General features: G+C 39.1%; 2 protein-coding genes across 2 annotated transcripts; one reads left to right on the forward strand and one right to left on the reverse strand.

Moving 5' to 3' along the window:
- Positions 1–5498: 5498 nt before the first annotated feature.
- LOC118241693 (vitamin K-dependent protein C-like) lies at positions 5499–10175 on the reverse strand. Its single transcript, XM_035528112.1, has 8 exons — positions 10103–10175; positions 8555–8712; positions 8442–8466; positions 8226–8336; positions 7379–7519; positions 7107–7228; positions 6730–6847; positions 5499–6049 (listed from the first exon to the last, which is right to left on the reverse strand). The coding sequence occupies exons 1-8, from the start codon at positions 10173–10175 to the stop codon at positions 5499–5501; spliced, it is 1299 nt and encodes a 432-aa protein (XP_035384005.1).
- Positions 10176–13020: 2845 nt separating this feature from the next.
- On the forward strand, positions 13021–15133 carry LOC113590130 (collagen alpha-1(X) chain-like). Its single transcript, XM_027030127.2, has 5 exons — positions 13021–13044; positions 13401–13740; positions 13850–13930; positions 14083–14163; positions 14247–15133. Exons 1-5 carry the CDS (start codon positions 13021–13023, stop codon positions 15131–15133), a joined length of 1413 nt encoding a protein of 470 aa, XP_026885928.2.
- Positions 15134–16556: the final 1423 nt, after the last annotated feature.

Here is a 16556-nt window from a genome sequence, read left to right on the forward strand (position 1 = left end):
CAACACTAGACAAAACTGACAAACAATTGCGATAAGTACAACGTGTGGAACACACTGCGTCAAATACCGACAAATCACAACTGCCAAACAAGGTTTTAATATTAACAAGGATGATAACTAGTGACAGGTGTGACACACGACCAATTAACAAGGTAGGGACATTGCGATGGAGCCACGCAGACACACACAAACACACGTCACTCTAACAGAGGGAGGAGTCTAAGAGCAGGGGGCCATGCCATGACACCTGCGATTTACCGTACACACAATACCACACAGGACGATAAACATATCTAACCAAACAATACATCTGAATAGTACAGAAGCTAAGGTTATGAATGACAATATCATGGTTTGAATTATAACAGAACTATTAACTGACAAGGATCAGGAGAACGAGTAACTCACATTTTTGAAATGAAATTAGAGGGAAATCCCAGAATAAATCTAAAATGCCACACATGCTTCCCAATTATTTATTATTTTTCATGGTTGTACCATAACAAACTACAAAAAGCATTATGTCTTTATTGCACTGTAGACCCAGCCTGTTTATTCACATTAGCTAAATCATAGAATAATGGTGAAAGCACACTGAATAAATTGCATATTGGGAATCTCAGGTGTCTTTTCTTCATTGTTTTTGTACTTAGTAATCAGTAACTTCTCTTGTCATCAACTCCAAATCATATTTCAAAATGGTAACACCAGTTGGCTGTGCACAGATAACTTCTTTAGTACATAGCCTGCATAACCAGATGTGATTGCTTCAGTCTAGCTTCAAGATATGAGCATACCGTAGTCTAATAATATTTATGTGTATCTTTGTTGTTGTGATTGCTATGTGAATTAAATACAGAGCATTTATTACACACTCATGTAATGTTTGTATCTATCATGGCATACGTTTGTCTTTGTCCTGGGTTTTGGCACGACTGTAATTTTCCACTGGGTTGGGACTGGAGTAAGGATGCAGGAGGCAGTAATATTCTATGTGGAAAGGATTTTTAAAAATCACATATGACTCATGCTTTACCCAAATCATATAAGTTACTGTGAGACATCTATGTCCCACATATCAATACAATTTCATATTAAACAAAAGTACTGTAAGATATATGTCCTGCATACACATATAATCCATATTAAATTCATACTCTGTTAGACATATATGCCTATAGGAAAACTACCCTATATGTTTAGATATGTATGGTGCCTGTGTCAGGAAGGTTAATATTATCAAAATATGTAATAGCTGCCAATCCATTTATAACTAATCCCCACCTTTTTATCTGACTGACTTTCTCAGTTATGCGGTTGAGGCATCGGAAGGCCTTGATTTAGAAGACCTCAGCTGCTTCCGCTAGTGAATTATTTGGACAAGTCAATGATGGTTATTTATGTCTTATGTTGTTTTTTTTTCTTTCTGGAAAAACTGTACAGTATGTCCACTTCTGCCACAGTCTGCTCACCCCACCCATGTGAATGTGAACCCTGGGAGAAAAATGGGTGCCAGAGAAAACATCAGTACGACCATATATGTTGATCCAGAGTCAGACCCTGGGTTTACTCAGGTCTCTGTTTATTCTAGCAGCGACACACACACACACACACACACACACACACACACACACACACACACACACACACACACACACACACGCATACCCATTCACTGCAAAGCATGCCCGATTGCCAAATAAAAAAATGAAGCAGCCTCAAGAAACAGTAATGCTACATGACGATTAAAAGTCTGATAAGTACAAGAGGAGTTCTTATGATTTCCTGTCATTGCAGAATCTAATTATTGTTGGGTCATAGTTGGATTGAATTAAGGAAATACTGTTTGGGAGAAATGAAAGGAGCATAAATGGAAGAAACTGTTAAACCTGGTGTAATGGTGAGCGGTAAGGAGGCAGGTGCATGTGCGGAGAAGAGCAAGATTTAATTGGGACAAATCCAAAATCAGAGTTAAAGCAGTCCAGGGTCATAGAGCCGACGCGGAGAGCACGGGGATACATGAGTAAACAAAATAAACACACACGAAGGCAAACGGGGAAGCAGGCTATAACTAAGGCTAGGGAAAATCCAGGGATAGGAAACACGGAATACAAACCAACACAACCATACGAAACAAACATTCAGACACATTCAAAAATTAATTCAAATGCGCAGGCAAGCAACAGGCCTCAAGGCAGGGTTTAAATACAATTAACTAAACGAGGGACAGGTGTAGAAAATCAAACGAGGGGCGGAGAAAACGAAACTATGGAACGGAACTAAAAAAACACAAGACAGGGAAAACATGGAACACGGGAGGGACTGATCGTGACACCTGGTAAGATGGTAAAATGTAACATTTTTTGCCACTTTCACTGTTGTGCTGAATCAGGTCATCAGAAAGTGTACATATAGTATATGAAAGTGTATATATAGTATATATATATATATATATATATATATATATATATATATATATATATATATATATATATATACATTTCTATATGAAACATGAGTTTATATATTCAAATGCTGTATATATATATATATATATATATATATATATATATATATATATAGCATTTGAATATATAAACTCATGTTTCATATAGAAATGGTGCAGTAATATGTTCTATTGTGTAAGATATATAAAAACATGCAAGAACTGAATATCAGACACTTTCATCTTCAAACCACATTCATAACATGTTAAATTCACTGTAAAAATACTATAATAATTATGAATAGTTTTACAATCAATGTAAAACTATTGAGAAACATACATTTTGTATTTTAATTGTGTTTGATAGTATATGATTTTACTGACCCACAGGTTCATCTCATTGCCCTTCAGATAACACTTGGCCTTGCACCTGCTACCACATACCCCCACCAACCAGCCAGAGAGCTGATGATCTGCATTGGCATACTTCTTGAGGCCAGTAAAGTTGGGCATGGTTTGAATAGAAAGTGAAAGGATGTCTAAACAGGTAGTATCGAAGGGTGAGAACCAGTCACTTGATAACAAGATGCTTTTTCAATGGGGCTGTACTTTTTAATGGGGCTGAGAAAATGACCCCAACCAAATATGTCCATCTACAAGACAAAGGGGATAGAAAAGTCTGGTGAATGCAACAGTGGGCCCTCAAAGAAGCACTGTTTTAGCCCGGTGGTACTGCTCTGTCTACCGCACTAGTTTTGGCACTCCCTTTTTAGTGAGATTAATCAGTGGGTTGGTGACATCCAAATAAGTACATACAAACAAATGACAATCTTGAGCCCCAGAAACTTTTATCTCCTTTTTGGTCTTGGATCTCAGTCAGTGATTGAAGCCTTGTCAATTTGCAGTTGTACTTGTCAAAGCAGCCTTGACAATTTGAAGATGTATCTGATATACCTGTACGTGACCCAAGTGGAAACCCAAATACTCTACCTCCATCCGTCCCATGGCTTTGGTTTGCAGTAAGGTCGGCTTGTTTTGATGACTTCAGGACAACACTCCACTGCCAGTCACCTATAGATGATGATATCATCTAAGCAGTCAGCAGAATACATGAAGTGTGGCCTGAGAATTCTGTCCATGAGTTGCTGGAATATAGCTTGGATCCTGAAAAAGCTGTATGGAAGAGTGACTCATTGGTGCAAACCAAATGGAGTCAAGAAGGAAATTATTTCACAGGATGCTGGTGTCAGGAGGATCTACCAGTATCCTTTTGTTAAATCCAGTGTTGAATAAACTGAGCAAATACCAACCAGTTGAGCAGCTTATCAATGCATGACATTGGATAGGCATCACCGTTAGCCACCCCGTTAACTTTAAATAGTCCCATTGGGCGTGATAACAAGCACTATTTCAATGTTTCAGTCACTGTATGATTGCTTGATTACCTTCATATTGAGTTATTTGTTAACTTCTTTCTTTTTTGTTCTGGTAATCAATAAATGCATCTCGAGACAACCATTCCTAGGGCATCTCAATGTGGTGTTCTGTGAAGTCAGTGCCACCAGGTAGGGGTGTAAACATGTCCACAAACTCTGTCTGCAATGGGACAACCTCTGCTATCTGTGACAGGGTGAGATTATTACCACAGAGGACTGCAGTAGGATTGTGGCTCTTTTAGAACCTCCGGACCCAACTCTCTCAGGACCCACTGTCGCCAAGGCAACAGAAACCACCTCTCTCTATGCTTTCAGGAGTTTGAGGTACATTGGAGTGGATCATCCCTATCTGTTTGTCTTACCTCAAAGTCAACCAACCCTACTTGTCATGTGACCTTGCCACTTGGCAAGTAATTTAGAGCTTGACATGGAGAGTGATACAAAGATTTAGTCTCAAGGTGTAAATTCATGCAGTTGGGTGCCCCTCTTGTCTGTGTGAGCTTGGCGTTCTTGAGCAAATTAACCTGAGTTAAAACTCCAGTCACTTATCCAGAACTGTTGTCAGGGCTGTTCTGTAATCCAGCCAACCCTCTGCAGAATGGCTTTCATTAAAGCATCATAGTCCAGCTGCTAGCTGCAAAGTGGGCTTCATCTAAGAGCAGGAGAAGAGGGTGCATTGCCCAGCTCTCTTGCAATAAGCATCTAGCAGCTGCTGTAAGCTCAAAGAGCTCCATGAATACCTTAGGGTCATCCAGTGGAGTCACCTTGGTGAGGCAGATCTGGGCCACAGCTAGAGTTCTGGCAGACAGTAGAAAACTCTAGAGAGTCTGGCAGTCCTCCACTTGCTCCTTTCTGAAAGCCTCACAGTGTAAAAGCTACTTGTTATAGTCCGATGAGTGTCTGGTTTTGAATTTATTGTAGGCTGGTGAGGGTCTTGATGAATTTGCAAAGTGGGAAGCACTCTCTTATGGCATACATGCATCCGTGTCCAAGGTTTTGGCACCGCTGTAGCATTTCCACTGCATTGGGATTGGAGAAAGGATGCAGGAGGCAGTAATATGACACAGAGCTCCTTTTTATTTTAAACAAATAACAGCAACAAAAGAAAACAGCTAGGAGAGGATTCAATCTGACATTTTCTAAATACACATTTAAGCAAGGGTGGTTTGCTTTCCAGCAGGAGGCTGTATGTGGTCTCTCACTATGTATCTGGTAGCCTAATGGGAGAAGAGACAACATATAAGTAGGCTTTCATTAATGATGCACAGGTGTAACCAATTTTAATTACCCACTTGTTTACCATGTATCTGTCCCACAGATGACATTCAGCCATGTCCCTGCTTCCAAAATAATATTTTTTAACCCATCTTTAATAACTAGCTAAAGAACAAATGAAAAAAAGGGTATAGTTTTTTGGTAAAACGTCTATTCATTCACAAAGCTATCATACACAATTCAGAGTGCATATGGTAAAGCTAAATCTAAATTTGCTTTTAAGTTTTGGGAGCTTACAATGGTGAAAGGAGGAGAAACTTTAGAAATCACTTTATGATTTACTTGAGGAAATCCTCCAGATGAATGATAGGCAGAACAGGTTTGGAAATGGTGTTACTCAGTCAGGAGCCTGACATTATGCTTTCTATCCATTCCAAATAATTTGAGACTTTGGTATAAATGCCCAGTTTGTCTGCGTGACCACATTTTTCCCCCCATGACACCAGGCCAATGAGAAACCATGTGTTGTGGTACTGCGTCATCATCGGGCCCCCGCTGTCTCCGTAACAAGCATCCTTCATCACTTTGAGCGTCCCAGCACACAGCACATTCTGCGTGATGTTGTTAGTCATGTGGCGAGCGCACTCGGTGGGGTCCACCAAGGGGATGGTGATGTAGTTGAGGGCGGCACTGTAGCGGTTGGCCGTCTCATTTTCCCTCCCCCAGCCTGTCACCACAGTTTGGGTTCCGTTGAGGTGCAGCATGCGCTCAGCCAGGCTGCGGCTCGGGAGGCATGCGGGCAGGATATAGGTGGTAATTTTCACTGGTGAGTTCAGGTGTAGAAGGGCTATGTCATTGTCTGCAGTCATGGGGTTGTAATTTGGGTGGGGGATGGCGTTTGTTACAGGAATGGTCTCTTCAGTTCCTTCATGCTTAAAACGGAAATAATCACCTATATAGATGGAGAACAGCCATGAACAATCTTGGCATTATTACATATCGCTCTACACTTTACAGATGACCATACTTGTCGGTATGTGAAAATAGTATGGCTTTCTAATTTTCTTACAGTCATTTAAAATCACAAAGGTTACATATGAAATGCAACATATTGATTCAACAATGTCCAAAATATTCCTAAACCCTTTCTTTCTCATACAATACAGTCTTTCTTTAACAACACAGGCTCATAAAATGAGCAACACAGTAATCTGTAGTGTGTAATATTTGGTTTTGGATAGCGCCTTGGTGACCTGCTAGCTAAAGAGTGCATTGTCTGTTATCAATTTGCAGGATGCCAGCAGGAGGAAGTCGAAGGGATGTCAACTCTAAAAACATTCCTGATTGAAAGGCAACACTGGTCCTGATATAAAAATCACACATCCCAATTTAAAGGATGTACTGCTCCTGATGTAAAAAAAACATTGCTCTAGATTTAAAAGTATTACTGCTTCTGATTTAAAAACCACTCCTCTGAATTTAAAAGTAATAATGCTTCTGATTTTAAAACCACTCCTCTGGGTTTAAAAGTGATACTGCTTCTGACTTTAAAACCAATTTTCCTGATTTAAAGTCTATGCTGGTCCTGATTTAAATCCACTCCTTCGGTTTTAGAAGAAGAGCAAGACAAACCTAGTCTGACGCTGAAGCGCAGACTTCCCTCAAGACAGTGAGCGGCAGTGAGAACCCATCGTTCATCAATCAAGACACCACCACAGTGAAATACTCCTTTATAATTCAATACAAGAGCCTAAAAAGTGCACAGAGTGAGATTCGCCACATGATAAAGTAGAATAAACAATTGGGCTAAACCAGAGTTTTATTTCTAGCAGGTCTTTTTAAGAGTTCATCTTTTTACTAATATTATCACCTTATTATGGCTTTATGATGACATAATGCAGTATGCTGTATTAGTTCACATTCTGTGATGCTTTATGTGAATTACATTAATGTAATCATTTCAAGTCATACATAAATCATAACAATATGTATCCATGTAAAAGTCATACCTGCCAGGGGCTCTCTCCCTTCCGGCCAACTTCACCACCCACTAGCCATGGTTTTAGGCCATGGAATGGCTTAGTGCTGAAGGAAGACTTGCCAATCAAAATCTGTCCACATGAATGAACACCTGAAAAGCAGAGACACATGTAGTCCATGTTCCGTCTTTCAAAACTGAGGAGCATACACTGTCAAACCCTAAGATGAAGGCTTTCCATATGCATACAGTGTATATGAGTTTATATAAAACAGTAGTGAGGGAAAATGGCTATTTCCTCACTCTTGGGCAGGCACTCTCTGGAGTTCTCATGGAGTTGGTAACCTTGGATACAGGTGCAGTGGCGCTCATATCGGTCATTCCTCTCATAGCATTCGTGATGACAGCCTCCATTGTTCACTGAGCAGTTAGAAGCCGTACTACCTGAGGGCCAAGCCCAAGTGACCATCAGAAATTTTATATAATAAAATATATATACTATAATACTCACCCCTAGCATTTGCCTTTTTTTTTTTTACCAAGAGCTACATTCAAAAACATTACATTGTGTTGAAAAATGAATTACAGTTTAGTTCAGAATCAGAATCTTTTCACGTGACTTATCATCTAGAACAGAGAAACATTCATGGACACCATCGGTTTTGGCATATACAGATGTTCATTTTGAGAAAAACAGATTATGAACACTATAGAGCACAACAGGTACATCATAAAACAAAAAAGTGAATCATATTTGCAATTGCAATCATTTAAGGCAACTTTTCTGAAACCTGGCTCTGGAATACCACATCTGACTTAACTCCTTGGCTAATCAATTAGTTCTTCTGGATGTTAAAATGGATGTATCAGAACAAGGAGCATTCTATAATAAGCCATTCAAGGGTACCCGAGCATCCAGATTGAGAAATACTGATTTAACTAATCTCCATTTTCAAAAAGCCATACAGTTTGGATAATGCAGTTTATTATAACAGATGTAATAATGTGCATCTCGGTGTGTTTGGTCTGAGAGATATAGCAGAATGTTTTGAATATGTAGCACCAGTTTAGTTTTTCTTGTGTGTGGGTTTGTTTAAATCTTAAACTTTACTATACAGAAAAATTAGATGAAACTGAAATGTGAGCTCACGTAGGTGACAGTATTTTCCTTCAAACCCAGGGTTGCAGAGGCAAACATAAGAATGGAACTTGTCCACACAAATGCCATTCTTGCAGGGGTTTGAGATGCATTGGTTACCATCTAAAACATAATGAATAGTATTAATATTGCATAGTATTTTGAAGATTGGTGCCAAAATGTACCTTGTTTGACACTGGACACTGGAAAGAAGACAAATACACTTACCTTGATACACAGTCCAGAACTCTAACTGGAGAGGAGAGAATCAGTTATTGAACCTGACAGCTGGGACCACGTGTTCTGAAGTGTAAGAACTATTAAGATCAAAAATGACGAACCGTGGCCTCTCTGGTCTGAAAGATCTCCCTCGCCTCCTCAAAGTCACATCGTTCCTCCACACACTCTCGCTCTTTGGAGGGAGGTATGACTTCTTCGATAAATCCATTAGCTCTTCTGGAGCGCAAGAGCATATGTGCCTTTGGGCTGCTGTAGAAGACTAACACAAAAAAAAGAACAACTGTGTCGCTAGAGAATTGCAGGTCTTGGATGATAAATCAAATTCTTAAACTGAATTCGTGCCCCAAATGTAGAAAACCTGGACATTTTTTCTGGAAATTTGGGTGTTGATTTTGAGGTACATTTAGGTTTAGTGTTTAGAGGCTTTGTGTTTACACTGTTCTATATTCAATGTTTTCACTGTTTCTCTGTTCAGTGTTATGGATGCCTTCTACATTGTAATTTCACAGTTTGGCAAGATGAGACACTACCTTGTTTCTGATTAATCAGCATCAACTGTCTAGTCTATCTGGGGCTCCATTTGTTACCTATCCATAATGCCTCCACTTAGAACTGTATAAAGAGTCAGGCCAGTTTTCAGGACATTAGAGAATGCTACAGTATATCCTCATGTGCTTTCACACTGGGCATTATTTTTTTTTCAAACTAGCTCTTCATGTATCCACTGTTCACTGCAAAGTTCCTTAGGTAACTGTCACAGCTACGTGTCATGGTCTTATTTGAAGGTGTTTCCACAGTTATGTCAAATTTCCTGGCACAAGCAACCAGGATAAAATTTTCATGCAAGTTTGTGAATGATAACAAGAACCCCTGGATCACTTTGGCAAAACATACTACAAAACCTTGAACCACATTGTGTGCTCTTAGTTATAAGCCAATGGTGTGGTTTAGTGTCACCTGATCATAGCACCTGGTTTGTTTTTCTGGTGACAATTAGCGCCACACATTTTTTCCTGATTTTTTCCTGATTGTGAGATCGGTGGGGGAGGGGGCATCGTTTGATTTATTCTGAGACTCAGTGACCCCGAGATATACCACTGCTGCTGTGACTTTTTCTAAGGCTCATCTCTGCATGTTTTATTGCTCTTCTCACTATACGTTTTAGCTTAAGAGGAAGAACTGTTTGTTGATTCTGAGTAGAATTAGATTTTTGAGACAGGAACAAATGGAAATACATGTAGAATCTAATTAATTGAACTTTTCTTGGCTTTATTTTCATTAATTATATGGTTAAGTTTACTTCTTATATTTTAAAAAACTGAGAAGAGGAACATTGAAAAATTACTATTTAATTCACTAAAGCACAGTAAATTGAAGTAAACGGCATATTACATTTTTTGATTGTCTGAGGTGCAAATAGATTCTGGACATGCACATAATCTTCTAAAGCTTTAGCCAAGTGCACATATCCTGGGCTCATTCTGGAACTTTCACAACTTCAAAATAAACAGATCAATACTTTTTAGTTATTCAGTTATATCTCCGTGTTTTTTTCAGGTGCTTAAAAGTTCTGGAAACTGCTAAACAACACAGTTAATGAATGAAACCTTTAAAATTTATTTTAGATTTTCTATATTTTCAGGTCATACCTGACATACTGAGAGCTGTAGCAGCCCAGAGGAGAATCACCACAGAAAAGCAGAGGAAGGCTTTCCCCGCCATAGTCACATGCACTGCAGATATAACAAGGTCCACATCCCCATTATTGCACTTATATAATTATGCTGATAAAGCAAAACACATGGCACATACACACCCATGACAGAACTGGGGTGACTGGGGTGTTAGGATCCTACAGTTATTATCTTTACCTTTAGTTCTTAGCACTATCCAATTCGACAGAGTGAAGGCAATGGTTTCTTACCAGACAGCAGCTGTCACCAATACACAGTCTGGTTCCTCCTCAGATGAAAACTATATATGGAGACACATGCATCAGAAATACTTGAGTGCCTTGGATTTTTGCGCTCTTTTCTTTGTCCCTTATTTACAGCAGACAACAACATACTCTGCTGTACAAATAACCGTGATTGAAATGAGAAGCATTTGAATCACAAGCATTTGATTCAAATGAAAGCTGTATAGCTGCAAGAGATAGAAAGTCCCAGAAAAAGCTAAAGTTTAGATTGTCTAATTTCAGACTTACTTGTTGAAAAATAAAGAGAGATTAGGGGAAAGATGGATATGGTGTTTAAATTGTGTTAATGACTGACTAATATCTGTTTAGTGGTAGTTCAGTTGGTTCCTGCCCACTGACTTCCGGTAAGCCCAAATACACTTACAGTATATACCACTCTGCTCCACTAGATTTGATAGTTTATAACTATACCAAACATTTGATTGCATTTTCTATTTTTTTCTTTTCAGCAGATATAGAAGAAACATGATTAAGATGTCATGTTTTTTTTTTTTTTTTAAGATTTCATAAAAATGCCTCACTGATCATGCCATCCAATTTATACACAGCAAACTATTTGAGGTTGTATTGTTTTATAATTGAAATTTCTATCTCTTTGAATTTGGTCATGCCCAAGTATATGTACATGCATGTCAACTGATTAAAATAATCTTTAAAATTGAGAAACTGCAATGTCAGTGAAATTAGACACAATGCAGTTTTACAGCAAAGCAATATTGTAAATCGATAGTACACCTATAATCACTAGTTAATATTTAAAAATGATATTAAGCTTTTTATAAATGTAGAGATTTTGTAATATTTTGGCTTGCAAAACATAATACTCTTACAGCATTTAGCTGACACTTTTATCCAAAGCAACTAACAATCATGGCACAACTTTAAGCACTTGAGAGTTAAGGGCCTTATTCAGGGGCCCAACAGCGGCAACTTTAACTGGCAAACTTCCGATTACAAGTCAAGTACCTTAACCATTGAGCTACCACTACCCACTACTCTTTTTGTTGAAGCAACTAGTCTATGCCATGGCTATGCAGAAAAACAAAGTTGCTACAATTTTCTTAGTCAAATGCCTTATTGCATTGTTTGAAATTCGAAGAAGTGTTCTCTGATCTTTTTCCCCCTTTGTTTCATGGTATTTTTGCATACAGAGGATTTGTCATGACAGAACAGAATCTGGCACTTTCCTACTGCTATTTCCCATACACAGATAGGACAATAAATATGTCTGAAGAAACAATACATCTGAATAATACAGGGACTATGGTTAAAAATGATGATGTCATGGTCTGAATTATAACAGAACTATTAACTGAGGAGGACCAGGAGAACCAGTAATCCATACCCACACATTTGACATGAAATCGGTATGCAGGGCATTTGGTAATGGGGTGCTTCCCTTACAGTTGATGCCTGTGCTACATGAATAAGGGAACCTTTTCAAAGAGGTGTGCAGAACTGTGCCAACCAAGGACACATTTGTGTCTAGAGGTGTGGAAATGGGGACAGATATTAGGGGTAGTTATTCATCTTTTATCTTGCTCTTTGTTACCAAACCTTGTTTTGCCAAAAAGAGTTTCCAATAAACTATTTGATTCATTGTGAACGCGAATGAATAGAGAGGACTTAGGTTCCATAGCCAACTAGAGGGAGTGAGGTGTGGTTTCCCCAGGAGCCTCTCTGTCCTAACCTGCTGGCCCTGTGAAATGCTTCTGGAGGCATTGCTCAAGGGCTTAAGATCTCTCCAGAAGGCACCGCTATCTTTTCCTTCCATTACATACAAGGCTGATGACTCCTCCTCAAGGGCTGAAGTGCACAATTCATCACTAAAGCAGGTGGCAAAAATATGTATCAGCCATTTCCCCTTTTGTATTGTGATTTTAGTTTTACATTAATGTTACATAAAAAAAATTCCAAATATGCTTTACTCAGACTTACCTTACTTCACTCATGTGTGCATTTAAAAATAAAACTTGCAATTAAAACTTTATATAATTGTTTTTATTTTGTAGAATGTGGAAAAACAGTAAATGGCCATGCATTGCAAGGGCTAAATTATTTATTTCTCATGAAAGCATCAATCATCAATCAATAATGATGAACCCTGCATTTGATTTGTTTTTTTAAATTATGCTAGTAATTGTCAAATCAAAATCAATATGTGTACATGACTGAAATATGTATAATGAGCTCATTTATAAGCCCTCTTCAAGATGAAATTGAGGTCATCAACACTTGATTTTACAACAATAGTCTCAAAGAGATCAGTTTGCAGTTATCTTTACATCAACCTCATCCCTGAAACCAAAGAGTTGAGTGGGGCAGGGCAGGGAACATGGGAAAGCTTTCACTGACCAACTATTATTTTAGTTATCATTGTGCAGAACATGATGTTAAACGCCTACTAGCTCTTGGACGTAGAAGCCCTAGTTATTATGTATTTGGTACAACAGGATATCGCATCTTGTCCAGCATCTGTTTTGTCTACCTCCAACAGGGAGAGAGTCGGGTTGCAAAAGGCCGACAAAGCTTATAAATTGATCAGCACACTGGTCGCACTTGTTAGTTTTCAAGCATTCCATCAGGATCATGGATCGAGTCACCTTTCAAACTGTAAGTATTCCATTAATCCTATTGTGAGAGATTTTGGCATGCTTAATTCGGTATAAGATGTAAAGATATAATTTTATAACAATGTATAACAATATAAATGTATGTGTTTAAAAGAGCACAAACCTTTAACTACTCTTTTTAAATAATACTGATTATGCTTCATTTAAGCATAAAATATAAATTGCAAGTAAACTTGTAACCTAATTTGGAATTACACACAAAGTGAATAATTTGTTAATATTTTACATTCTAAATAATTACTATTTTTATTTTTATTGATAACTCCAGAACAACAGATGTTAGCTTTCCCTGGAGATTCTGCTCTGCTCACATTTATTCACTTTCTTTTTTCCAAGCTGCTGAGGACATTTGTGGGCCTGCTTGCTGCCTTGGCCCTCACATCAGGGATGTTTGTTGGAAAGGGGGATAGACCCGTCTTTTCTATCAACGACATGTTCTTTAATGTCTCAGAGGATTATCCTCTACCACACAGCAATCAACCAAACGGGTTCCCTGTTTCCGGTCCAGAAACCCGAATGGCTGGTGCCAACTCACTAGACCTGTCGTACTGCTACATGAATCAGAATGTGTCAGTGACACTGACAGCTGATCAGGTGCCCTCTTTCTGCATCTGCACCCTCTGTAATGCAAGCAGCACTGGACCTAAGGGTGACATGGGTGACAGAGGCCTACCAGGTTACTGCCAAATGCATGTGATTCTTTTCCGGAGTCTTTTATCCATCCTCTAGTTCTACCATGTGGCACTGACTCTCTGGTATGTATTGTCTTTGATATCTCACACCAGGTCCGCCTGGCAGCCCAGGCGTGAGAGGCCTAAATGGTGCCAGAGGAGCTCCAGGTTTGAAAGGTTTTCCAGGAGTGAAAGGTAAATACTGCCATTTCACTCCTATTTCAAAAACCATAGTCAATTCTTCACTACTGTTGTCATATTATGTGATTTATTGTAAAATGTCATGGTACGTACAGAGCTGGTCAGGCTTGCTCTGTGCATCTCTCTTGTGCTCTAACTTCCTAAAGGCCAGAAAGGCAGTGAAGGCACAAAAGGAGAGCAAGGGCCACCGGGTTTCATTGGAATGAAGGGGGAACGTGGGATCAAGGGTAAGTATGCCTCCAGTAGCCAACATATTTACTATAGCATGACAGTGGATGCTTTCACTGTTTGGCTGAAACTTGTGTTCCAGGAAATAAAGGGGATGTGGGTACAGACGGGAGGCCAGGGTACCAAGGGCCTGCTGGAGAACCCGGGGTATGTGCTGCATCATGCGATTTCGTTCATGGACCCCCAGGAAATGTGGGTCTGCCAGGAATTGTTGGGTCAAGAGGCCTACCAGGGTCCACGGGAATTCCTGGTGCAAAAGGTCAGAAGGGAGATATGGGAGAAATAGGTCAACCTGGAGGCCTGGGTATTCCTGGGACAAAAGGGGATCAGGGCGAACAGGGTGTGTGCAACTGCAAGGATGGGGCTAAAGGCATACCTGGACAGCCAGGGATTTCAGGGCCAAAGGGTGAAAAGGGTGACACTGGTCCTCAGGGGCCAGTAGGCATGGGTGGTGTAAAAGGTGTGAAAGGAGAACTGGGATTGACAGGTATCCCTGGCCCCTGCTCTCCTGCCATCCAGTCAGCTTTCTCAGCAAAACTGACTAACATGTACCCAGCACCAGATCAACCTGTTCCCTTCACTGCAGTCATTTACAACATCCAGTTTCACTACAATCCCAGTTCAGGTGTGTACAGGGCCCATGTGAATGGCACATATGTTTTCAGCTACCAGTTAGTAGCTTACAGCAAACCACTCAAAGTGGGACTTTTCCTCAACTTCATACCAGTGGTGAAGAGCACAGAGATAGTCACCTTAGAAACAGCTTCTCAGCAGGTTGTCCTGCACTTATATATGGGTGACCAAGTGTGGCTTCAGGTAAAGGATCAAAACAATAATGGTATGTATACTGGCACTGAGTACAGTAGCATCTTCTCAGGCTTCTTGCTTTATCCAGACAGCTGCGATATGCCACTATTCCGAGAGATGGATAACCCTATCATTAATAATGGAAAGTACAACTGGAACTGACCATGAACACATTCTGGGGTTCATACCTATATAGTAAATATTTTCATATGTATTTCACACATATAAAGACACGCACACACACAAACACACACACACACACACACACACACACACACAAACAATACAGCTGTAATTGTATGCATACTAATATCTCTCAGCTGCTTTGTGTACTTTTGTTATGCTAGTTCAGTGTTATGCTGGTCTTGGGTTCCAACCAGAGTAGGGTCTGGTACTCTTTTACTGGATTATTGGTGAATGGTCACATTATTTTGCAAAAGTTAGAAAATGCAGGGCTAACATATCTAATATCATACTTCTTATTTAGTAAAATAATTTACATATTTCTCAACCCTATACCTAGCTAAATATTTAGCAGAAATTAGCTTTGTGAAGAAGCATTAGTTGTATTCTGGTACAAGGGATAATAGAGAACATGCATTCAGTAATTTGTGAGAGATGTTTATACTTGCATTCAAACAGTGTTTCTGCTCAAACAGGGCATGGCTGATAGCAGAGATATGGTACAGTGAATCCAGGCAATACCACTGCTTGGAAATTCGGCCTACATTGTTTTGAGCATGCACAATAACACAAAGGAAGGGTGATCATATGCACCAGAAATTTCAAGTTATTTGCCTTGTATATTTTATACAATTAGTGATGCTGATCCACTTAAAATATTGCCAAATAGAATCATGAGTCCTTTTGGATAATATTATCTGATCCTATGCAAAACATGACAACATGAGCCCATCTCCGAATCCAAACATTTGTCCATGCTCTGTAGGTGGGATTCAGGTCAGATATACTACAAAGTTCTAAAGGGGTTGAATGTTGAACATGTTCTGTTCTTAAACAGAATGAATATGCTAGGTAAAGCTAAATACTGACTTACTAATTATTGCAGTGAATGATCTAGTGTACTATGTAGTCTGCATAACTATACTAGCTTGACAAAAGTACAGACCTTTTTATGAGTTTAGAAAGTACTGTGAAAAGACTTTCTGAATGGGTGTTGGGAAAAGTTTACTGTGCTTTATATGTGTGTGTGTTACCTGAGAGGCCAATAGTAATGTGATATTATAGTAGACTGAGCACTAATGAATTAGTTGAAGCTATGCCAAACTATTAACTAACTGATATGGCCAATGGGAAAGTAAATGATATCTTGTGTTATGCTACAACAACAGGAAGGCTTATCTCACTATCTACTATCTTTTGAATTGGTTTGGATTTCACACAGTTATCATGGGCCCAGTAATTTCTTACAGAATAATTAGTCCCGTCCATTTTTTGTTAACATGTCTTATTTCTTGAAACTATATTCATTTAATTCTAAATACAACAAAAATAATTAGAACTGTAGAACGATTTACTGTTTGCTACTGGAGACAATAGAAATATTATTAGTTTCTTTAATTCC

Source organism: Electrophorus electricus, chromosome 7 (assembly GCF_013358815.1).
Source record: "Electrophorus electricus isolate fEleEle1 chromosome 7, fEleEle1.pri, whole genome shotgun sequence".
NCBI classification, from domain to species: Eukaryota; Metazoa; Chordata; class Actinopteri; order Gymnotiformes; family Gymnotidae; genus Electrophorus; species Electrophorus electricus.